The 24,062-nt window shown below is 55.4% G+C and overlaps 1 protein-coding gene across 2 annotated transcripts in view; it reads left to right on the forward strand.

Moving 5' to 3' along the window:
• The window catches only part of PLPP4 (phospholipid phosphatase 4), a 96,995-nt gene extending 80,533 nt beyond the window's left edge, over positions 1 to 16,462 (forward strand). For both annotated transcript variants that reach the window (XM_028513511.2, XM_036027396.1), the window contains exons 6-7: positions 5,846 to 6,016; positions 15,909 to 16,462. In XM_028513511.2, the coding sequence (XP_028369312.1) occupies positions 5,846 to 6,016; positions 15,909 to 16,108 (371 nt within the window). In that variant the 3' untranslated portion in view covers positions 16,109 to 16,462. The remainder of the gene's footprint in view (positions 1 to 5,845; positions 6,017 to 15,908) is intronic.
• Positions 16,463 to 24,062: the final 7,600 nt, after the last annotated feature.

The following is a 24,062-nucleotide window of genomic DNA, read 5'->3' on the forward strand; positions in this document are numbered from 1 at the left end:
GCCGCGTGTGGGTCGCTCAGCACGGGAAAGGCCCCCCCGCCCCCCCCCCCACTGGTGCCCCAACTCTCTCTCCTCCCAGGGCCTCAGGCGTGCTGCAGAGCGGGAGGGAGAGACCTCTGCAGGGATGACCTCAGCCAGGTTTCGAGCCTGTGTGCTGCATCTGCCGAGAGCCCCTGGGGCTGCGGAATTGTAAGAGCTTGAGAACCTGGCTCTAGGACTCTCCCAAAGCACGCAGTTACGTAACTGAAGAACTGCCGATTGGGAAGGCTTCTCTTTCAGAACGGAACGTTCCAGAACTGAGTGTGGCCGCTGCAGCCAGCAGCACTGGAAGAGTGGTCACACACTATGCTAGTGTTCCACAGTTCCTCAGGACCTGATCCCCGAGATAACGCCGAGAGTTGAGTGCTGCTAACTGTATTGTACAGATACGGAAACTGAGGCCCCAAGGGGTGAGCTGACCTCACGCCGGTGCGCGTGGCAGAGTGGAGGGCCGCCGTGTGCCCGGTTTGTCTCAAACCCCACGCTCTCGAACAGCACAGACACCCCCTCCTGCCAGACGGACCGTTTAGTCCCCAAATAATAATAAATTTAAATTGTTGCTTCTATTGTTTTGAAAACAGTCACACCAAACTTATCAAGTGCTTCTTTGCTCTGTTGCGGAGGGTAGGGACGAATTGACACGTGTCCTTTTCAGCTCAGGCTTAGGGGGTCGTTCGAACAGCAGACCACTTGCTGGTCAGCACCAGAAGGCGGGACAGGAGGGAGCTCTCACACTGGCAGCTGCAGACCCAGCCCTGTTGGCAGACCCAGCCCTGTTGGCCAGCGGGGGAGTTTCATTTGGTCTGCCCTGTGTGAGGTGTTGCTTGGTTGTTAATACTCAAAAATGGAAACATTTCCTGTACATGTTGGGATTTCCCTCTTCTGTCAGAAGATCAAAACTTTGGGGAACACAGAGCCCACGTTTCCCCACGGCAGATGCCAGCTGGCGCGGAGGCAGGGTGCACCTTCAAGCAGGCCAGTGCTCCCCAGTTTACCCCAGTCCCCACCACTCCCAGCTGTCTCCTCCCCACAGGGAGGCGGGGTATGCGTTGCCATTGATTATCACAAATGGACCACTGGTTTTTCAGTAAGTGAAGTAAATCTTGGCTCTGAGCATCTAGCAATGGTGGGGGAGTAGAAACTAGACTGAGTGGGTTTTCTGTTGCACAAACGTGGACTCGAACATCCAACGACTTGGCTCATGGTCACCATCTGTCCAGCCCATGGCGTGATGTGGTGGCCCCTCGTGACTCCACAGGGCCCCACCTCATGGACCAGATTGATTTTACAAAGCAAACTGAGGCTCGGAGAGGGGACGTGACTGGCCGAAGATCGTGTGTTTGGCTGATGACAAAGCCGAGATGGGAACCGAGGTCCCTGGTCTCCAATAGCAAGCTGCTGCCTGGAAGGGGTCTGCAGGCCTTGACCACACACGCTCGTCCCCATGGCCTTGGCTGGAGTGGTCTTACGGAGATGCCCGACATCCCTCTCACAATGCCCTCCAACCCAAGGTGGGTTCAGCCACCTGGTATGCCCGCCTCCCTCTGGGACGAGACAGTATCAACTCTTTGAACATCGTAAAGTGAAAAAAAATGTAGAGATTACCATATCAGGGCATAATTCCATTTTCAGTGCCAGGAATGATCCGCTTGGGACAGTATATTAGAGTTAGCCAAAGAGAAAAATGCAGCACAAAAGTAGTGTCTGTCCCCTGATTATTATCCTGTTTGTTTTTGAAGCTTTTTTTCTTGCCGCCCTTGGGTCCAAAGGCCTTCCACTTAGTTTAAAAGTCAAACAGGGGCCCTGGCCGGGTTGCTTAGCTGGTTAGAGCCTCGTCCTGATACACCAAGGTCGTGGGTTTGATTCCCAGTCAGAGCACCTGCAGGAATCAACCAATGGATGCGTGGACAGGTAGAACAACGCACGGATGTTCCTCCTTCCCTCCCTCCCCCTCCCTCCTCCTCCCTCCATCCCTTTCTCTTGCACTCTCTTTAAATATCAATCAATCAATCAATAAAAGTCAAATGGGGAGGAAGGGCAAACCACATTGTCGTACACAAACCTTCTCAGTAAATAGACCTTTCTTTGCGAAGGGTGCGTTACAACCCTTCGGCAATCCGTCTGCGTAGCCAGAGAGGAGAGTCAGTGATTCCCCTCAGCGTGACCAGGGCGCCTGCGGTCACTCCCCGGGCCAGCAGCTCGTACTGCGCTGCTTTGCTTCTGTGCCCTCACAGCCGACAGCCGAGCGGGCGCGCCAAGTGCGGGAAGCAGGGTGGGGGGCCCTCCGCTTTCATCTGCTTCCAGCGTAGAGACTCCGGGCGCATCTTTGCTTTTCACAGCCAGATCAACACATAAATATTTACAATCAGCCGCTTCCAGCCAAGAAAACCTGCTCCGGGCCGAAAGCACGGTCGCTGTGGGTGCGCGTGTGATTTCTGTCCGTGTGTTTCAGCCTCTGGGGAGCGGATCAGTAAGCTCTGAGTCCTCGGGACCGGCAGGTGGTCTGCACCCCCTCACCCCTGGCTTGAGAGTCTTCTAATTACGTTTTTGTCATTAATGGTACCGAACTGTGAATGCATTTACCCTATTTCATAACCCTCGTCTTCTAAGATGTTCAGTGCCCTGCCGACGTCTGGGGACGCAGAGTTCTGTTCTGATCCTGGGGGAGCAAGCAAGGGCTGTGGCTAAGGGAAAGCCAGCCGCTTGGGTGACCCGATCACCTCTCTTGTTCCCCGCCAGCACTCCAGGCTTTACAGCCCCTCGGTGTCTCGAGTGCATGTTTCTTTCTTTCTTTTTTCCCCCAATATTTACTTATTTTGAGAGAGAGGGGAAGAGAAGGAGAAAGAGAGAGAAATATCAGTGCGTGGTTGTCTCTCACACGCCCCCTACTGGAGACCTGGCCCGAAACCCAGGCATGTGCCCTGACCGAGAATTGAACCAGCAGCCCTTTGGTTCACAGCCCGTGTTCAACCCACTGAGCTACACTGGCCAAGGCTCAAGGGCATGTTTCTTTGAGAACACAGTGGTGTTTGGCTGGAGTTGGAAAGCATTTCTTGCCCCCGTCTCTGAGAGCAGGTGGCGGAAAAACCGGGATCCTCTGAATCCAGCAGAGTTTGGTCACGCCTAATGCCTCTTCAGGCAGTATTTGGAAAAGCAGGAGCACCGCGCTCCTGCGCTACCCAGCGCGCCTGCCCCGGCTAGAAAGAAGTGCTTGCGAAGCCCTTTGCCAGAGGGCATTACGCCGGCTCAGTAGCTATAGAGATGTCAGCGAGGAAGAGACTAGCACAGGTTTTCCATGGACTTGGGGCCTGTCGTGTCACCTAGAACAATAAGGGTGCATAGAGCTGCTTTAGAAGTACGGCCCCAGGGCCCCGTCGAATGTGCTGGAGAGGACCAGCGGCTGCCGGAAGCCCTCAGAGTCTAGGCTGCTGAACTTGGCCTTTAAAAATGCCTTTGAATCCCAGTTCCTTTTCACAGAAGCAGATGCTTCTGCGTTCTGGAGGCCTGCAGTATGGGCCCCGCCGAGTGGGTGGGAATACACTTGGCCTGTTTGGTAAAGGATGAGCCACGCCCTCTGCCACCACGCAGGTAGCTGGTTCAAGTCCAGTTCCTGGTGGACAAGGAAGGAATCGAGGGTCTGGCCTCAAACCACCTGCCCCAGGTCTTGACCTCAGAGGTTTTCAGCAGCCTCTTCCTTGTCCACGTCCCGCGTGGGCCCAGAGGCTCGGGCAGTGTTGGCTGGTGCACTCAGGACCTGAAAGTCCACAGCCGTTGTGCTTGTGTGCACGCACACACACGCACACACACATTTCTGCTCCATGTCCACCTGTCACTCACTGCTTTTTTTTCTGTTTCTTTTTCAAAGAGGTGCCAGTTTGGCAGCACCCAGGGCTGCCTCCCCTCTGAATCTTGGGGAGTCTCATCCCTGACCCCGGAGAGCCCCAGGGCAGTTCGTTTCTGCGCCCCACCTTTGCGTGATCAGGTGGATAGACTTGCTAGGCTGTCTGATTGGAATGGAGTCCATTTCCCTTCCCATGAGAGTCAGGATGAGGCCAGTGCCCACCGAAGCCAGCTGTCCAGCCCGCACCCGCCCGACTCTGATGCTTCAAGGGAGAGGGTCAGTGAATGGCAGGGACACAGGAAAGCGGGTGAGGACCGGAAATTAAGAACCGGAAGTGCTGGTTAGGATGCTGGCCCAGTGGGGCCACTTTGCAAATATCATTCAATAGCCTTCATCAAAGCAAATGGCCTGGCAATGCGTATTCTTCCTTTATTATTTTTTATTTTTTGATACACTTATTTATTTTTTAAAGTGTTTCTATTGATTATGCTATTACAGTTTTCCCAGTTTCCCCCCTTCATGCCCCTTCCATCCTTCCCCCCCAACCCTCCAGCAATCCCCCCTTAGTTCATGTCCATGGGTTGTACATATAAGTTGTTTGAGTTTAAACAGAATATTCAATATATGTTGGCACTGCTGTGCTGTTTATTTGAGTGCTATTATTTAAAAGTATTTAAGTGCTTTATTTTTATTCTTGGGATAAACCTGGTTTAATATTGTTTTTAAAAGAAAAAAACACCTCTCTGTTGCCTTGTCTCATTCGGTTGCTGGTATTTGTTACACGCTTGTGTTCATACCTGGGGACTCCCTTTTCGGAAGACCTGTTCCACCAAGTCGCAGTGTGAGCTGGACACCTAGGAGCTCTGCCCCTCAGCAGTCTTTGTCTAATCAAGAGGGAAGTTTTGATTGGCCAGTGTCCAGAGAAGGAGGGAGCTATAGCACCTGCCTTCAACAAAAGTATCTGAGCTCAATCTTGGATGCCATTAGAGTTCATACACATATGCACGCACACACACATATTTACATGCACACGTGTGCACACAGGTGTGCACACACACACCAGGGCCCACTCCAGACCAGTAGAGCAGAGCAAACAGAATGTCTAGCAATGGGCTCTGGCTAGAGGTATTTTTTTAAAGCTTCCAGGCTTTAAAGTGACTCCATGTGTAGCCGGGGCTGAGGACCGTAGTTCTAAGCCCGCAGAAGACCCACTTGCAATCTCACTGACTTCCGTGTTTTAAACCAGATTGGATGAAAAGCTTGGGGTTTATGTAGGCTACACCCAACTCCACACTTTGGACAGTGGATTTAGCACAGCCGAAAGTTATCTTTGAATAGTAAAAATCAATAACCATGACTTCTAAGAGTGCAAACAAGGAATTAGACATCACTGGCTTCTCCATCAAACTCACTCCTCCGTAGCATTTTCCGGTCCCATCTTAATGAATGCCAGCAAGCCCAAAACCCCTTCCTTTCCCTGCCCTTCAAATCTAAGTCACCATTTCAGTCTTTTGTTCTGTGTATACTCCAGAACTCAATGCGTGATGTTGAAATTGTCTGTTAGCGTGGCCATGACCTTCAACCTGACTGTGAGCGCTTTGAGACCAGACACAAGCACCTGATGTCTCTTTTTATTCCCCACACCTGAATATTGGAGTAGTGCCTGTCTGACATATGACAGATACCCATTATGTTACTGCTAAATGAATGAACGAACAAACGAACGAATGAATGAATGAAATAGAACGGATGTTGACCCCCTGCAAGCCTGGAAGGTCATTCTCGTGGCTGAAAGTTCCGTACCAGGGTGGTTCTAGCAGGAGCACAGATTGCTGAGACGGTGCCTGGTGCCAGTGCGGTCCTGTGCCCGGGGCTGTGCACGGTGGCAGACAGCACGCCGGGGATGCTCTGCGTCCCTGCTGCTCGCCACCTGCCAGAGTAACACCTGCTGTCTCTCTTTGGCAGTTGCCTTTTCCGGCCTCGGCTTCACGACATTCTACTTGGCCGGCAAGCTGCACTGCTTCACCGAGAGCGGCCGGGGGAAGAGCTGGAGGCTGTGCGCCGCCATCCTGCCGCTGTACTGCGCCATGATGATCGCCCTGTCCCGCATGTGCGACTACAAGCACCACTGGCAAGGTGAGCCCCTGCCGGTCTCCTGCAGGGGTGGGAGGAGGCGGGCACCCACCTGGGGAGAGGTAAGTGCCTGCCGTCAGAGACCAGAGTAGGCTGAGTGACCGAGGGGCATCGTGTTGAAGAAAATACACCTGTTCGAGTGAGTTCTGGCCCTTGCTGGGGATGGAATTGGAGTTTTTCCTCCTTTAAGCTCAAGGGACTGCTCAAGTCCTGCCAGGATGGTGGCCCTTGGCCTTGGACCCCAGTGTGACGTCCCTGCTGGGTCATTTGCCTCAGTCCTTTGACTTGGTGCCATGTGGTTTTGGCTCCTTTTGTGACTCAGATCCATTCCACGAGGACACGTTTGTCCCCGTGGATGTGATTCCAAAGCACGCGTTCAGCCCGGGGATCCGTGCCAGCAGTGTTCTTAGCAGCCGCTGCAAGGTGGGGGCGGCTGACCGATATGTAGTCAGTCAGATGCCACAACACAGGGGAGGGGCTTGCTCCTGGAATAAAACTAAGCCGTGCGGTGAGCCTCTGCAGATCAGCTGCTGCCTCAAACAGAGGCAGAGGCGGTGCCCCAGGACGTGTGGCCTGGGAGCACGGGGTTCAGGCTGGCTCTCCTAAAGGGCAGTCCTCAGCCCACCTTGATCAGGGGGCCCTGAGTCAGGAGTCGAGCTCCCGGGGGTGGGTCTGGAACGCTGGCCAGGAGCCCACATTACCAGCCAGCAGGTCTGTTGCCTCTGGTGAAGTCCGAGAGGCACTGGCGAGGAGCTGCACTGGATTGGCTTCGAGCAAACAGACCGAATGCGGTGTGCCCAAATCCAGCTCCCCTGGACCAATGGCCTTTCACGATTAGTTCTCGGCCTGCACCGCCCCTTCCTTCCTGCTCTGCCACGGGGCACTGCTCCCCTCCTCTCTCTTTCTCAGCGTCTGCAGCCCAGTGCCTCGTGGGACTGCCCTCTGCTCACCTGTTCCCAGGTGTTTGTCCTAGTGGTAGTGAGACAGGCGAGGGCAACTCCTAGCTGGGGGTGCCTTCACCCCATCCTTTCCGGGGACCTCTTGCTCCTCCCAGCACCTCCCTAGCTTCTCCTGCTCTTCCCCTGGCCTCGGCTCCACCCTTTACTTTCCTGGAGCTCATGCTCTGGGCCTGCCGAGCCTCCAGCAGTAGCTTTGACCTGGGGTTGCGGGTGAAGGGGGTGGAGGATGCAGGAGAAAGAGAGGCTAATGCGTGGTCTGGCCAGGTGGGTGCATGATAGGGGCGGTCAGCAGAGGGCCACCAGCTGGGCCCTGAGCCCTCCCTTGTTCTCTGCTTCCATCAGTGACTTGGATTAAGTCCCAGGTAATATGAAGTCGCATCATGCGAGGGAAGCAGGGAGCCGATCGCTGAGCCACCAGCCCAGGGGCATACCGTCGCAGCCTCAGAACTGGGAATATTTTCCAACAAAATCATCATCTATATGACTGGGGCATTTCCCCATGAAGAATGCCACGGGCTACCCCGTGTTTTGTGGACTGCTTCTCATTTCTCCCTTGTGAACGGTGGCTCCTCCTCCTGATCAGGGGGGCAGCCGGGGAGCGGCCCCTCCCAAACATCCCATAGAGCTGTTCACAGACCGAAGGCGCCAGTGGATCTGAATGTACCTTGTGAATGAAAATCGGTACTGTCGTTCTCTAGTGCCCTGTTTCTAAAGCAGGGCCGGAATTGTGCTGTGTGGCCCAAGCAGCTGATTGAGAGGCAGTGGTTTGCAGAGCACGGTCTAGTAGTAAAGCTGGGCATCCTGGTTTTCACTGCTGCTCGGCCACTCTGGGTTTGAGAAATGAGGAAGGGTTTCAGGATTGGATAGATTTCTGCTTGCTCTCGGAAGGCAGTAAGAGCCTTTGTGTAGTGATTTTGTCCTGAAATCCTGAGACGTAAGGTTGGCCTCTCCAGGATACTCCTGGTCCCACCAGCTTTGTTGCTGTCACCTGGCTGTGGCTGGCACAGGACGAGAGACTGAAGGAGAGTTCTTGGTGGACCCATTACGCAGCTGGTGTCCCCGAGGCCTGCTGGCACTACAGCATCAGATCCGTCCCCTCCATCTGGCACAGGAAGGAACGGGGTGCAGAAGAGGGAGATGATGAACGCCCCGTGGGCTGATGGGGAGCAAAGCGAGGGAACTCGTGTTCAGTAATGTTTAGGGCCGTACCTGGGCCTGCGGGGGAAGAAGCACCGCGTCACAGTTGACTTCTGCAGCCAGAACTGAAGGCGCGTTGGCTGGTGCAGGTCATCGATGTGGCTCAAGTGCCAGGTCAGCTGTGCCATCCTCTGTTCAGCTTGTCCCCCCGACTCAGCCACGAGAGGGGGTGTCTTTCTCTAGATGCTTTACTGCCTTTCCTTAGATGCTCTAAGTCAGGTTCATTTTACCTGAATTCCCCTTTCAAGAGGTCGTCTGTCACTGCCTACTCCCGTGGCCTCAACTGGGGCGGGGAAGACTGTGCCTCCCAGGGGGCGTTTAGCGATGTCTGGAGACATCTGTCTGGTTTGCGCAACTGGGAGTGGACGTGCCTGCATCCCCGGTGGGTGCAGCCCGGGGATGCTGCTAAACACACGCCAGGCAGCGAGCGCCTCCCCCGCAGCGCAGCGTCATCCGGGCCCAGAGGTTCGCCCCTGAGGTCGCAAAACCCGGAGCTACACGCACCTCAGCTCTGTCCTTTGCTTATTGCTCGTTCAGAAGCAGCACTGTGCCAGGTGTGGGACACTGTGTTCACGCAACACTCGTTCATTAAGGGAGTCATCAGGGAGGCCTCCGGGCCTCCAGCTCAGAGAAGGGACAGGCCGTGAGGCCTCTGACTGCCGCGTAGGTGGGTGTTCGAGGCAGGCTGCCTGATTGAGATAAATAAGTTGCTTTTCTCTGGTAGACTGAACTGCCCAGTGGCCGTGGGCAGGGGCCATCCATCATGATGAGAATCCATGTGGAACCCCGCGGGCATCTGCAAAACCCGAGGCCTCTCCCTGTGGACTTTAGTCACCATTATGAGCTTTTTATGACTCCGTTTCAATTTCAATCTAAGCCACTGTGCCTAATTGGAGGCACCTCTTATGCAGTGATATGGTTTCTCAGTTGCATGTTCATATCCGGGAAGCAGGCATCATCTCGGACGCCTTGTTCTGTCCATTATCATGGCCACGGCCAAGTTCTGCGGACAGCCTTGCTTCATTTCACCCCAGCGCATCCTCGCCTCTGCTTTCCAGGGTTTTCTCTGGTTTCTCCTCTTGGCCGTGCGTTCAAAGTATTTCCAAAATCCGACTTCCTCTTCCCACACCAGCCCAAACCACCACCATTTGTTGCCTGGATCATTGCCGATAGATCCCTCCCTGCCAGTCTCCCTCCTTCCTCCTCTGCCCCTCCCACCACGGCCTGAGTGTGCTGTTAAATCGTGCGCCAGCGTGTGCCACTCCTCTGCCGCGGTCCCCTGCGACTCCCCCTCCCCAGGGCCGCTGTAACCAAGTTCCACAAACCGAGTGGCTTGGGGCAGTGGAAGTCGTCTCATGGTTCTGGAGGCCGGAAGTCAGAAATGCCACACTGACTCCCTGTGACACCTCCTTCCTTGCCCCTTCGAGCTCCTAGTGGCCCCAGATGTCGCTTGGCTCCTGGCAGCGTGATTCCAACCTCTGATTCTGAGGGGGTAGGGGTGAGCATGTCAGCATGTCTTTGGGGGGGACCCAGTTCAACTCACAACAGAGGTTAGTAAATACGTGCTGAGTGAATGAATGAATCACGTCCCTCTCTATGAGCACTGATTTTTCTTTATACTGGTTTTACAAAAAATCAACCTTATTCTCTGCAAGTTCTTTCCCTTTCAAAATGAACCGAAATTACACTTGAAACATCCATCCATGTGTACACCCATCCTTTCTTCCATCCATCCTCTTGTGCCCGTGTGCCAGGCACGCCCTGGGCTGGAGGCATGGCATTGGAGACAGACATGGCAGCCGCCTTCCGGCTTGCAGGGCACCAGGGCACCAGACCGTGGATGCTCCGTGCTGTGTTAGTCCTTTTAAACAAACTCAAAGTCACGGAATCAGGAAGCTTTACCAGTAACAGAATAAAACGAACATAAATGATCACGTGAGATTATCGAATTTGCCAGAGTGATTTTTACCCTAGTATCTCGGGTCATGGAACCCAAGCCATACGAGGTCCCAAGTCAGCCAGCTCAGTGATGTTGGATGTTGCCATGGCGACAGGGCAGGATGTGCTCCTCCGGGCTTGACAGCACATCTTCGGAAGCGTGTCTGCTTGCTTGCACCAGAACAGGTGAGCGCAGCCAGCGCCTTACCTAGTGCGCCAGACCCCGCGAGGTCCTCTCCTGTCCTTGAACCTCATGATAAGGGCGTGGGGTCATGCCCACTTTATAGGTAAAGATCCCAATCCCGGTTGCCTGATTCAAAGGCTAGACTTTGGTGGTACCACCATCAGAACCCACTGGTATCGGTTCCTCCAACCCCTTTTAATACCTTTGTTGAGATATAATCATAACTCATAATTCACAAATCCTCCCTTTTAAAGTGTGCCATTTAGTGATGGTTTAGTATGTCAGAGTTGTTCAACCGTCACTACTGACTCCAGAACGTTTGTATTGCCACCGAAAGAAACCCATTCCCAGGCTTCCCGGCGCCTGGTAGTGACGCTTCCCTTCCCTCCGGGTTGGCCTGTTCTGGGCGTCGCGCATCCATGGGGTCCCACAAGGCATTGCCTGTCATAGCTGGTGGTGTCGCCTCTTCAGTGCGTCGTGTGGACCTTGTTCAGTGCACCTCAGTTCCGCAGACCCTTCCCGAGCCACCGCTGCTGGGCTCTGGAGAAACCGAGACGAATGAGGCAGTGGGGGGTGGGGCAACATTGAGTGGTGGGTGTGAGGTTAAAAAAGACACACAGACAGTCACCCAGAAAGCCAGGGGGGCCCTGGCTCATGCTGAGGTTCAGCAGAGCCCTAAAGGGCTAGGGAAGACCCTCCTCTCTGGCCCACACCAGCAGCCTGGTCAAGTACACGCCGGCAGACACCACCCCTAGGGTAAGAAGAGATGGGCCTTCCCGCAGCTTCTGGAGTTTGCCAGGCCTCCTCTTCTTCTGCCTGGGAGACTGCAGGTGCTCTCCCTGCCTCCCCTTCTCAACTCCCCCGGTCACACCTGCCCCCTTGCAGGGCTAGCCGGTGGGTGACGTCCTCATTGGACCGCCCCCGGTCCGGACCAGCCGGGTCACTCCAGGGGGTCACTGTGCCCTCAGAGACCCGTGCTTCCCCTTCATGGCCAGGGTCACAGCTGCAGCTCAGCGATAAGGCCGCCACTGTTTAGGACCGTGAGCTTGTCTGTTTTGTTCAGGCCCGGGCAGCACACCTGACACCATGCAGTGCATGTGTGTGACGACTAGATGACATCCGTGCTGGGTAAGGAGCCTGCCGTGTTTTGTACGCTGGGGACACTGAGGCCCACGTATTCCCCTTCCGAATCCCCCAGCCCCATGCCGCCCCATGCCGCCCTGTGCGGGGCGAAGTCAGTCCCAAGAGGGTTTTCCCTCTGGTTGGACTCTGCTCGTCCTCGGCCCGCTGTGCCGCCAGCACACGCCCTGCAGGACGAGCCTGCCAGTCCGTCAGGAACAGCAGCCCATTCGAGGTTCTTGGTGACGGTCCCCCCACATAACGTAAGTGGTCACTTGGGTCTCGTTCACCACCTTGGCAATAGACAAAGCCCCGAACGACTTTGCTGAGAAGGCAGCTCAGCTAGACCTTTCAGTGCCCTGGTTACTCCTGAAAACTCGGACGGTACCTGAGTTCCCACCTGTCACGCATCCCACTGAACGGGAAAACCGCCTCCACAGGCATGGCTGTGCCCCTGCCTGCTGCCCCATCAGTCGTCCTGGGGAACGTGCCCTTGGGACGAGCTGGTGTCTTGGTCAGTGATGCAGCTGATGAAACGCGGTGTCACAGAAAACAGGAAGTCGAGCGGCCGTGTTTGTAAATTTGCCGTTTGGTCTGTGTGGTAGTCAATGGCTCACGTGCTGGTGCTGGGGATCGTGTCGGATGGCGGTAAAAATAACACCCCATGGGGCTGTTCCCTGTGGCTGGGGGAAGAACAAAACAATCGTGCAAGTCTGAGACCTTGAACTAGACAAGGCTACTGGCCACGGGCTACATGAAGAGCTGCTCCATTTGAGGAACTTGACTCAGTCACATTGGTTACCCCTGGAGACCCCACTCAGGAAATTACCGTACATGTTATTTTTCCATTTCCTGGGTGACGAGTATTTTTTAAGGTCATTAGAAGTGTATTTAAAGTGCCATGAAGTTTGGCCATCCTGAAGAGACTAGAACTCTAGACCGGCGTGAGGTGAAGGATGGGGAAAGATCTGGAAGCTCCCAGCAGTTCTGGAAAGGAGTAGAGTAAGAAGAGCAGTGGTGGGCGCCCTGTGTTCCAGACACTGTTCTATTTTGTGGCACTCCCTGTGGCGTGGTCTTCAGAAGAGCAGCCCCGTTAAGCCGCCCTCACAGCTCAGTGGGCAGACACTGGGTCCCTGCCCGGGAGCCGGGACACCGAGCCACATGGGGGCAGCGACTTGCCCCTGTGGGGGCTGCGCTGCCTCTGCCTGAGGGTCCTCTGCCTAGAGGGTCTCAGGTGGAGGGGAAAGGGCTCCTGGGTACCTTGTCAGGGCCCTAAAGGGGCTCAGAACGAGCCTCCCTAAGAGGTGACACCTTCACACGTGGACTGTTTTGAGTTGAAGGCGATCAGGACCCTGCACATTCAGGAGGACCTGTGGCGCCTCAACTGCCTTGACGAGTCTATAGCCAGGACCTTGCCCGTCACGTGAGTGATCACCAGAAGTCCCTTTTACCACTTACCCGCGTGTCAGGCAAACACCCATCACCGGTTGTCTGCTCTTCCTGTCGTCTTGTGAGTCCCCCTCCCCCCCGCCCCCCTGCTGCTGCGAAGGCCAGGGCGCCTTGCCTCGCCCTCAGCTCAGGGTGTCGTACGGGCCTCATTGCACCTGCGTGTCCCTGAACCCGCCGTGTCTGGGGAGCCTCTGACACTCATGCACGTGGGTTTCCTGTATGTACCCGTGCAATTAAATGCGGTCATTTTCTCTGATCAATCTACCATGCTGACTTATTGTTCGAGCAGCCGGAAGAACCTAGGAGGGTGGAGGAACGTCTCTTCCTCCCCCTCAGCCCCAGGTGCCGGTCCTGGGAGCGCGGGTGGGCTTCGGTGTCTCCCAGGTGGTCTTCCGCTTCGGCCAAGCACGCCCCGATGTGTCTTCCTCCCCTTTCTGCCGGATGCAGGCCGCACCGTCTCGCTGTGTGTGAGCAGCTGTGGAGAGGAAAGTGGCCACAATTATTCAGGCTCTTCCTTTGGTCCGTCAGAATGACTTTCGCTTCTAAGTGATGTTTTTATCCCCACTGAGGATATGACCTGCTTCCTACATATGCCTTGGCAGAGTTTCCCTATAATTTGCTTGGTCTCCGTAGGCTGAGCCTGGGGGTCAGACTCCTGGCACCCTCGCGTGGGAAGGCCTCTAACTCTCCACGCAGTTGTTGGATGCTCTTGTGTTGCTGATGAGGCAGCTGGGGCCCAGGGAGGCGAGACGGGCCCCTGCAGGGACACACGCGGACCAGCAGCCAATCACCGAGCACGTGTCCATTCATCCGTTTCCCTCGGCCACCTTAGTGCTGCGTGAAGAAAGTGTTCCAGACGTTGACGTATCTGCTGCCAACCAGACAGATGCCGCCCCTGCACTCATGGAGTTTGGAGCCCAACCTTAAACATGAGACAGTGGCGGTTTGTCATTGCTTTTCGTTCTGACTGCATGTGGGGTGCAGAAGGAGCAATTAACCTGCACACCCGGGAGGCGTGGTCCCGTCCGGAGCCCAGGCGAGGCCTTGTTGCACGATGGTGTTGAGCTGAGCTCCGAAGGACGAGTAGAAATTGGACAGGGGAGGCAGTGAAAGGAGGAGACTCCCAGGGCGGAAACAGGGTTTGTAGGAAGAGGAAGAATGGGGGAGCAGGCGTGTGGGAGAAGCGGGAGGGACGGCAGCGGCTGTAGCAGTGGGAGAGAGGGCACAGGGCTGCAGCGTAGGGGGACCAGGCCTGTGGGTGGCCTTGAAGGCCACAGGGACCTGGTGGTCACTTCCCGAAGAACACGGGGGATGATTTTAATCAGGAGAATGACCTCATTGGTTTGCACTTAAAAAAAGCCCATCATCAGCCACTGTGTCCACCCGCCACCCGCCTGAGCAGCGCCTGGGCACCCCGTGGGCCCTCGTGCCGCCCTCCCAGCAGTGCCCGTATTCTTGACCTCCGCACATAAGTGAAATTACACACACTAAACTGCTCAATTTATTTAAAAGAGATTAGAGCTCTTTGTTACAGAACTTTATATTTTTTTTACCATTAGCCTAGTAAAAATACTGACAGTAGAAACAATTCTTCAACAGATGATAAAATACCAAAATATTTTCCCTTCTTCAAAAATTATCCCAATATATCTAGGTGGAGCCAGGACACCTAGAACAGGCTTTGAAAAAACGATAGGAAGTGAGGTGCGAAGATCTAAGCGTTAAGCAGTTTGTTTTCTTGAAAGATACATCCCCTGGACCCCCACCCCCCGACCCCTGCAGGAGACCGAGGAGAATCCGCCTGTGACGTAAACTGAGGGTCGCACGCAGTGTGCTGCTTACCGGGTGGTGTCTGGGGGCTTCACCCCCGAGCACCGATGGGGGGAGGGGACCCAGGGGGATGGACTGTTAGTCACGGCCCACTGCCCGCTGACAACTGGACACAGAACGCCGGAGTGAACCTGCCAGGGAGCAAGCACAGCCCCCCCGAGCAGCACAGGTGCAGAGTCAGGACCCCAGAGTTCAAGTCCGTGATGTCATTAACGAGGGGCGTGTGTGTGCAGAGCTCCACTGGCCTCTCTGAGCCTGAGCAGCTTCTGTGAAAGGGGGCCGATGCTGCCCGTCGATGCAGGTGTGTGCGATCCACCGTGGTAACTGTGGAAGCGGAGACCCCCAGATGGAGAAGGGCAGTTCTGCATGATGGTGACCTTCACAAAAGAGTTCAAAGTGCTCTGTGGTTAGGGGAAGGATTCCGTTGTGTTAAGCTCTTTTGGGGAAGAATAATCTGCAGACACAGTTAAAAGTGTGCACGTGTTTGCACGTGTGTGCACACACACACTCGAGGAGAGCTGTTGGTCCTGCTGCTCCGGCAGGGTCCCTATCAGGCACCCGCCAAATGCCGGCGTTGGCCAGGGGCCACCCCACGTGGAGGGGCCTGTTCCACCGACACGTGCCCCTCCTACCTGAGGGGCCTGCAGCTTGTCGGAGGGGCTGGGCCTCCCCCACCAGCTGTCTGTTGAGTTTGCCAGTGCTGGTGCATCATAAAACGTTTCATTCACTTTGTGACTCCGAAGGTTCATTTCTTCCTGGGAATCACTGTCCGCCCGGCGGACACTGGCAAGCCCGCTGGGTCTCGCTGGCGCCCCTGCAATGTTGCAGGACTCTGGCGGGAGCTTGCTGAAGAAAAAGGCATTCCAGCCCTCCACGGTAGGCAGATCCTACAGACGCGGCTGGGATCCCTCTTGCAGAATGCAGAATTGCTTTTAAAAATCAACAATGCGAACCTGAGCTCGTGCGATGCCCGGGTGCAGAGTAAGGAGGCAAAGAGAAGAAGGAATCAAGGACACCTTGCAAAGGGATGTTTACCGAGTTCTAGAAAAGTTTGCAGGGGCCACCAGAATTTGTACCTCCAGCGTGGTTTCTCTTTCCTTCAGCCTGTCCGGGGCCCCAATAATCGAGCCAGTCTCCGGAGCAGGTGGGGAAAGAGCTTTCTGGCCACGTTTGAATGAGTCGTAACCCGTTTCTCCCCTGTTTCCTCCTTCCTGCCTAGATTCCTTTGTGGGCGGAGTCATCGGCCTCATTTTCGCGTACATTTGCTACCGACAGCACTACCCGCCGCTGGCCAACACGGCCTGTCACAAGCCCTACGTCAGCCTCCGTGTCCCGGCCTCGCTGAAGAAAGAGGAGGGCTCGCCGGCCGACACCGCACCCACCCTGCCTCTGGAGGGGATCACCGAGGGCCCCGTATGACCAGCGCCCCGGGGACCACGGGGGGGACGGACGGTGAGCCCGGGCGCGCTCTTCCACCCAACATCATCACGCAGTAGGAGAGGTTTCCTGTAGTGTGTTTGCCATGCGTCGTTTCTCACGGTGACCCTCCCGCTTCCACGCTGCCGATGGTCCCTGCTGCTTGACGTGCTGCCTCTCCGAGCACCTGAATTCGCAGAGGAAGGACGCAGGAACCGTCCCGGGGAGACTCATGGAGGAGGCTGCCAGGGCGGGGTGGGTGCCGCCCGGTGGATTCTTCTGTCTCCGGTGTTTGCCGTGCAAGCCGCCTTCCTCTGTGTCCATGGTCGTAAAGCATAATAAAACCTCCCACCCGGATGATGTGGCGTTGGCCGTCGGGGGCAGCGAAGGTCGTTCGGGCGTGCGTGGTCTTCACAGCCAAGGCCGGGGCGGGTGGGCCTGGGGCGGGTGGGCAGGCTGAGCTGCGGCCTCACACTCGGGGCCCCGCTCTGATGGCCCCTGGGGGCAGAAGCCCGGCCCTTGGAGAACCCCCGAGCCCCCCACAGGCAGCCTGTGCGTTCTCAGTAGGCGACACCGAGCACTTGGCTCAGCGTGGCGAGACCAGTGCAGAGAGGCCTCCGGGCTCAAAGCCCCCCGGCCCCATGGCTTCGGGTGGAGACGAGCCTGCGTCTGATTGCGGCGGGACAGCGGCCGCTGTGCCCTCCCTCCCAGCCCTCAGGTTACTGCTCCCACGGGCCTGGGGTGGTTGTCTGGTTCCTCCCATTACCAGGTCCTCTGTGCCACCCTGGGGTCCCGAGTCACGTTCGGGGAAAGGAGGGCCGGAGTCTGTGGACACGCCTCCCAGGTGATTCTCAGGCCCCTGCGGCTGGGAGCCCCTGCCTCTGCCTCCTTAGTCCCCGAGGGACAGGACAGAGAGGGGACTGTTCCTTGGTGTCCTCTACCCAGGGAGGGAGGGGACTCCGAAATGACAATGACTTTTGGTGGAGACTTCACAGCCGGTGTGTGCTGTGGGACCACCGTCAGCTCATCTGCTTAAGACAAAACCTAGGCGCCTCCCTGAGGGTTTCTCTCCCCAGATTCCCCTCGTCAGGTGCGTCGGTCACTCTTCTGGGTCCCACCTGCAAAACACACCTCCCAGTCCTCCTACCTTCGCTGTCGCCACCCTGTGTCACTCAGAATGCCACGCCTCCTGTGACCACGTCCACCTCCACTTCCTAAGCCACGGTCCACAGGAGCCGGACTGCATCCGTGTGCTCCTTTTGCACGAAGCCATCATTTACATCGGATACACGTCACCGGTGCCAAGTGCCCACTTTTTTGAGTTGTGATCATTGCGTGCAGTAGCGCAGCCACCAGCACCGTCAGGGCACAGAGCTCCCTCATTCCCGCAGTGCCCTGGGGCTCCTCTGCTTTCCGTCCTCTCTCGTCACCTGTTGCTAAAGTTTCACCTTTTCTGACATGTCACAGAAATACAGTCACACACCACGTGGCCTTCTGTTACCTGCTTCTGCCTTTTTGGCGATCCACCCACCTGATACCCACCTCATGAGGGGTCTCCTCCTGGCCCCACCCCCTTTGCACACGGGGCCTCCTCTCTGTCGCTCAGACTAGCTGCCCCGTTTCTCGCTTCTGCGCCCAGGGGCCCTGGGCGCCCAACAGCTGCTCCTCAGGGCCTCTGGCCTGGCTCTGACTCACCCTTCGGGGCTCAGCTCAGATGGCCCCCACCTCAAGCCCCCCCCCGCTCACCACCACGGTCCTCCACTCCTCTGCTCACCATGCCCCCTCTCCACACACACAAATATTTTTTCTGTTATAGTTTCCCACTAAGTTCCTACATGTCCCAGTTATAGCATTCTTATAAATCCTCATGGGTTGAATTGTGCCCCTTAAAATTTCCGTTTGTAAGTCCTCACCCTGAGGACCTCAGCAGGGGACCTCATTTGGACACCTGACCCTGGGGACCTCAGCAGGGGACCTTATTTGCAGACGGGGTTTTTATAGAGGCAGGCAGTTCAAATGAGGTCATCAGGGTGCGCCCTAACCAGCGGGACGGGTGTCCCTGACAAGGGGTCCGTTTGGAGACAGGCATTCACCGAGGGGAGACCGTGTGAAGACGGCCATCAGCAGTGGAGGGGAGAGAGAGGCCTGGAACCTTTCCTGCTCATGCCTGGGTCTTGGACTTGGAGCCCCAGCCCCGTGAGACAAACATTCCTGTTGTTTCAGGGACCCAGTCTGCAGCCCTCGGCTGCTCAGCCCCTTGAGTGAACGAGTCTGTTCTTTCTCCTTTGTGCCCTCGCCCGAGGGATCCCTCTGTCTCGCTCACAGTTCTGACCCTTAATACATGGGCTCGTCAGTTCCCTTTTGTCTCTCCATTATCCCTACAAGGTGGGCTCTTCAAGGTCAGGTCACCTGCTCAAGGCAACTCCTCTCAAAGCTAGAGGACTCCTGATTCTCAGTCCCGTGTCACTCAGGGACCCCGTAGTTTGCCGAGGGTCTCCCTGAGGAATACGCCACCTCCGGTCCTCCCCCTCTCCCAGGCGGTGGGATGGCCGGTCTGGCGGTACCTGGGAGGGCTCAGAGTTACTCCGTTTGGGGGTGGGAGAGGAGCGAAAAGAATGACTGGTCAACCAAACCCAGATGCCTTGGAGGCACTACAAGAAACAAAGCAAACCAACCGGCTTAACAAACGCCTTCTTTTCTTAACCTGGGTGCAGACCCCCCAACTAATTTGTAAAGCAGATGCCCCAGTCCGGTTCTCACGTGACAGAGTTTATTACCGTTTGACTGACACAGGCCTTTTGAGACTAGTCTCTTGCACACACAGGGCTGCAGGCCTGCTGGTTAAATCCCACTGGTGAGCCAGGGGGCATTTGCCGGAAAGGCCAGGAAAGGAGAGGCCAGGGTAGCTTTTAAACAGACCCCCAACCCATTGCCGACCCCCAAAAGGGCTATGAGGGTGCAAATTCAAAACCCCAGGGGTGGGTAGAGAAATGCAGGGGTGGGGGGCAGTGAAGGAGGTGGCAGAGGACTGCATTGCAAATATGGTGTCTCTTTAAGTGGAGGAGCTTGAAGTAGGTTTGCAACAACCTGGCCCATTCAATGAAATCATCCCCCCCCCCACCCCAGGTGCCTAAGTAGTGTAGCTGCTGCTTTAATGCGAAGTTGGTTAAGTTTGGGGAACGATGGAACGTTTAATGTGCGGTTCAGCTCCGGTGTGTCCTAACTCTTGTAGGTCCTTTTGAGTGGTTCCTTCTCAGAGTGACTCCTCTGGGTGTCCGTGCATCACCGTGGGTCTGTGACTTCAGCGCTCATTTCTGTCCCCAACCAGCCTGTCTCTGCTCCTCAGTGTGTCAGTCCACGTGTCTCTCTCTCTCTCCGCATACTATCTGGCCGCCTGTGCTGTGCTAATGAGGTTGGTGAGCATGGGACTTGACCGACCTCCCCTGCAGTGAAAGTGAGCACTTCTGTGGAGAGTGTCTCAGAGAGCGAATGCTCTCTCCAAGAGTGTGAATGCTGCCTCGTTATCCCGGTGCTGGAGGGAGGAGCCTCTCAAACGCTGCCATTTAGTAGCAAAGGCCTTTGAAACCTCTACAGGTATCTTCACTGTTGCCTTGTCTCCCCCACGGCGGAAAGTTGGGCGTGTGGTACTGCACACGCACTGGCCGTTCCAGGAAGTGCAGGGTCGTTCATGGAGATGTTGGTGTAGGTCGTGTCTCTGCTGGTGACGGAAAATGAAAAAGGGTGAGAACCTTCGCTTTCCTGTTCTCTGGGTTCTTCTCTCCCCCAGGCCCGAGGGTACTGTCGGGATGGTGCTGGGCATTGGGGGAGGGGAGGCAGGAGGGCCCTGGGGGGGCCGGGAGGGGCAGAAGGAGCACAGGTCTGTGTGTCACTCTGGCTTAGGCATGGAGGGGACGTCAGAGCACAGAACAGACAGCGTCCCTGCACTCATGCAGGTCGCACTGGGAGGGCACAGAGAACTGTGCTGGTCTAAACAGAAGGGGGAGAAGGGGTCCGGGTGGGTAATGATGCAGAGAGGGATGGAGGTTTGGTTGTGAGGTCTGCCCGGAGAGGAGGGAGCCTCCCCACCCCTCGGAGCCCCCCCCCCCCCCCACCTCAGCAGGGACCGATGGGTGTAAGAGTGGCAGGAAGGCAGCGGAAACTCTGTAGCTGGGGAACCGCGTGGGTTTAGGCTGTGGGTGGGCCGGCAGTCTCGGGCAACCACGGCGCTCCAAAGTGTTCCCCTTCTTATAACTTTCCAGAGCCTTTCCGTGAGGCCGGGTAGGGCCAGGCCCAGTTCCCTGAGCCTGAATTCCTCGCAGGGCCAATGGGATTGGGGCGGGGACTCAGTCAAAGTGAATTTTCTTTAAAGAAAATGAAGTAACATGCCGTATCTTGCCCACTTAAGTCCGTCATTTTCAACTGTCACCCAGATGTGGATGGAAAGTGTGTACATTGCACCAACAGGGGATGTTTTTGCTCTTCACAATACTGTCCCTCACTCCCTGTATAGTTTGTGAGCTGGGTACCGTGTTTTGGCTGAAAGTAACATAGCGGAGTAGGTACGAGTAGCAGCTCTAGAACCATTCAGACCCCTCTCGAGCAGATTAGCACCCACAGATTTATATCCCGGCTCCCCGGCGTGGGCTGGGGCAAGTTCCCTGCGTTCTCGCACTCTGTTCATCTGAAGCGTGGCGATGAGGACCGTGTGTGCCTGAGAGATCCCCATGAGAAGGAGATAAATCAGCGCAGAATAAAGCACGGGGGAAAAGTGCTTTGCACCTGACAAGTCCCCGAGGAGAATGGCCTCTTACTGTTGCCGTTTGTTGCTGACTCATAGTGGAGAAGGCACCCTGAGTCATCTGTCACCGTGAAGCTTTGAACTAGAGGGCTTCGGGAGTTGTGTCCTTCTCCAAGTGCCAAAGGCGTGGGCCTCCCACACGGCTTAGTCTCTTCTCTTTAACTAACAGTGGCCAAAAGCCACGATTACACATTGGACCGACCATGCAGTGTCTTAACATGTTGAAGAGAAGGATGTGGGGTTCGCAGGAGAGCAGCCAAACTCAGAGTCGCGTCCAGGGGAAGTCAGGGCAGGGTTTGGGCTGCGTCCACGCGGCAGCTCTCGCCACGGTTCACAGACACAGCTTCCCTACTTTGGAACACTGGGCCCACCCGTAAAAAATAACGCCCACCCCAGAGAGCAAGTGACCATCTTGACAAGTAAACTGAAAAGAAGAAGAAAAGTGGAGAAGATCGTGAAACAGAGACGTTGGTGCATCTGACCGGAAAGAGTGTGCTGGCGAGTGGTGATGTCTTCACAGAGCCTTTCCCGTGCCTCAGCAGGCGTCTCTGCTGGGAAGCAAGGAGCCTTCGGCTGCCTTACATGTTTGTTCCGTGGGAGGGGAAGGGGCATCGGCCTCAAACAGGCCTAGAGTTTGGGATGGGGCTATACACACAGACCTGCAAACTCTTCAGCCCTTGGGGATGGGTTCATCAGCGCTACTGGGTATGGATCCAAGACGGCCCCGAGCAAGCCTTGGTTTCTCATCCATCACATGACGATGCCACGTGCCCTACTTAACTCACAGGGACGCTATCAGGCTTGTGTGGAGGGAAAAAGACCTTCATTTCCACCCTTCTAGGTTCCTGGCTGGGGCTCTATAGCAAAAAACAGATTAATAAGGGAAAACCAAGTTTATTACCACATGTCCCACGCATGGAACACCTTGGAATATCCAGCAATGAGTAACTCAGAGAGATGGCTTTGAATTCAGCCTTATGTAGCACCTTCAACCAAGAACAATAAATGTGCGGAGAAATGACAAGAGAAAAAAAGCAATTTTAGGCTCCCAAGGGGGCAAACTGTGGGCAGGTGAATGCATGGGAAAGTGACGGTGGGCAGAGGCTGGTGGGTGAAGTTGTACGCACATTTCTCTGGTTCGGTCTCCAGACCGCTAAGGATCTAAAGGTGTCTCCAGTGAGATTGACTGGCTTCTGTCTCTCCTGATAGAGAGAGGGGGAGGGGCACCTTTGTAAATATACGGTAGGTCTGGCTTTAAGGCAAGTAGGGGGCCAGCAGAGCTTTTTTGTGGGGGAGATATCTACTTTTCAGTTGCCTTCCGTGTTATATTTTGGGGTGACACATACTGGTTTTTTTCGGTCTCATGGGAGACAAGGAGTATGAAAGCTCAGGAATCTATCTGACCAGGAAAGATTTATGTTCCCTGTCTCCCTCACTTAAGCCCTTGCATCATCTGTGATCAGGCATCGGAGGAGTGAATGGCTAGATTGGACATGGAGTGAGTGGGTGGTCGTGAAGCAGAGTATGGGGGTTAAAGTGATACCTTTGGCAGTGCCAGTCAGGGCTATATAAGCCCCAGAGCCAAGTCTGGCCTCTTCCACTTGACATTGACCTGCTGCCTGAGAGTAGGTCATAAGACCTCTTTGCTTTGAAAACATCACTCCAGATTCTTTCATCAGTTGGAGTCGCCATATGGTGGGGACATGTCTCAAAGGAGCTTCTGCTCGGAGCGGGAATGACTGTGAGTCAGGAGGAGTGACTAGCAGATTCTAGGGGGAAGATACTGCCAGTCTGTGGCCTCTTGAATGACTTTCCAAAGAATCCCTCCCAGTTGTTTAGCAGGAAGAGTAAGAGAACGCTTGGGAGAGGCAGCGTCACGATTAACAAACGTAGCAATGCTAATTCTGGGCACTTCTAACAAGGCAGAAAATAATGAAGAAATGCCTATGACATCACAAGTTCACATCGGAAACTTCCGTCGTAAGTCATGAGTGTAACAATGATTGCACGTTAAGAGTCAGTAAAGGAAACTCGGGAGCTTACAAGCTGTCAAGAATAATTAAAGGCAATCACTCTGTATTTTATATGTCATCAGTTCTCAAAATATCTGACTGCTGACGAGGACAAATTCATTTCCAACTGCTCGGGGTAGTCGCGCACTTCTATCCTCAGACCAGACCAGGTGAGGAGCCCCTGTTCTTCAGCAATAATGGCCCTGGTCACAATAATGACAGGGAAGAGCAGAGTCCGGATCAGTGGCAGACTCCCCCGAGAGTGTGGCCGAGGCCACCGCTCAGTGTTGCATTTAGGAGTCCGTCCATCAACCCTGCTGCAGTCCCTTCACTCGGTTGAGTCACCTTGAGGTGTCTCCTACTTTTGTTTTCTATCCTGCACCCTTTCCCCTTGGTAGTGTTCAACTTTTGGGGGGAACTGCTCGTTTTTTTCTCCTCTAAGTGGTGAGACGTGAAGCATGTGACCTAGCCTGGCCAATCAGAGTATCACATCCCTCTGACCTTAGTGATTGGTCCAGAGCAGACCAGTCAGAGCTGCTGAGACTCCATTCGAGGACTTGCGTGGGCACGGATGAAAACGAGACGCCCTCTTTTGCCTGGGATCGCTGTGAGGGTGGAATTGAACCTGGAACTGGGGTAGCCACCTTACCAGGCGATGATGGGCATGTATTTGTAGGTGGAGCCCACACGGAGGACACCAGAGGCACAAGATGGAGGGAGCGAAACAGGTGCGACCACCTGGGCCTCTCCGCCAGCTCTGCCCAAACCCAGCCCCACCTCTGGCTTTTCCGTGACCTGAGCCAATGAATTCCTTCCCTTCTTAGCCAGGTTTAGTGTCATTTCACATCTCGTGCAGCTACGCTAAATGGAACTGCTTTCAACAAGGGCCAGCAATAGTGGTCCACACTCTGAAACACAAGCGTGCCCCCTCCCTCCCTCCCCACTGGTCCCCTTCCCTTTGGTGGGGGTCTGCCCGAGCCTTGCATTTCTTTCATGAGTTTCATCTGCCCCGGTCCCTTCTCGTGGTCACCCTCTGCCCCTGAGCCAGCCACGGCACTCCATTCGTGCAGCTGATGCTCGGAACCTTGTAGACTGGGACTCTGTGTTACTGAACTGCCCCCTCATCGGAACAGTGTCTTCTCTGTTG

The sequence above is a fragment of the Phyllostomus discolor genome, chromosome 5 (assembly GCF_004126475.2).
Source record: "Phyllostomus discolor isolate MPI-MPIP mPhyDis1 chromosome 5, mPhyDis1.pri.v3, whole genome shotgun sequence".
NCBI lineage: Eukaryota > Metazoa > Chordata > Mammalia > Chiroptera > Phyllostomidae > Phyllostomus > Phyllostomus discolor.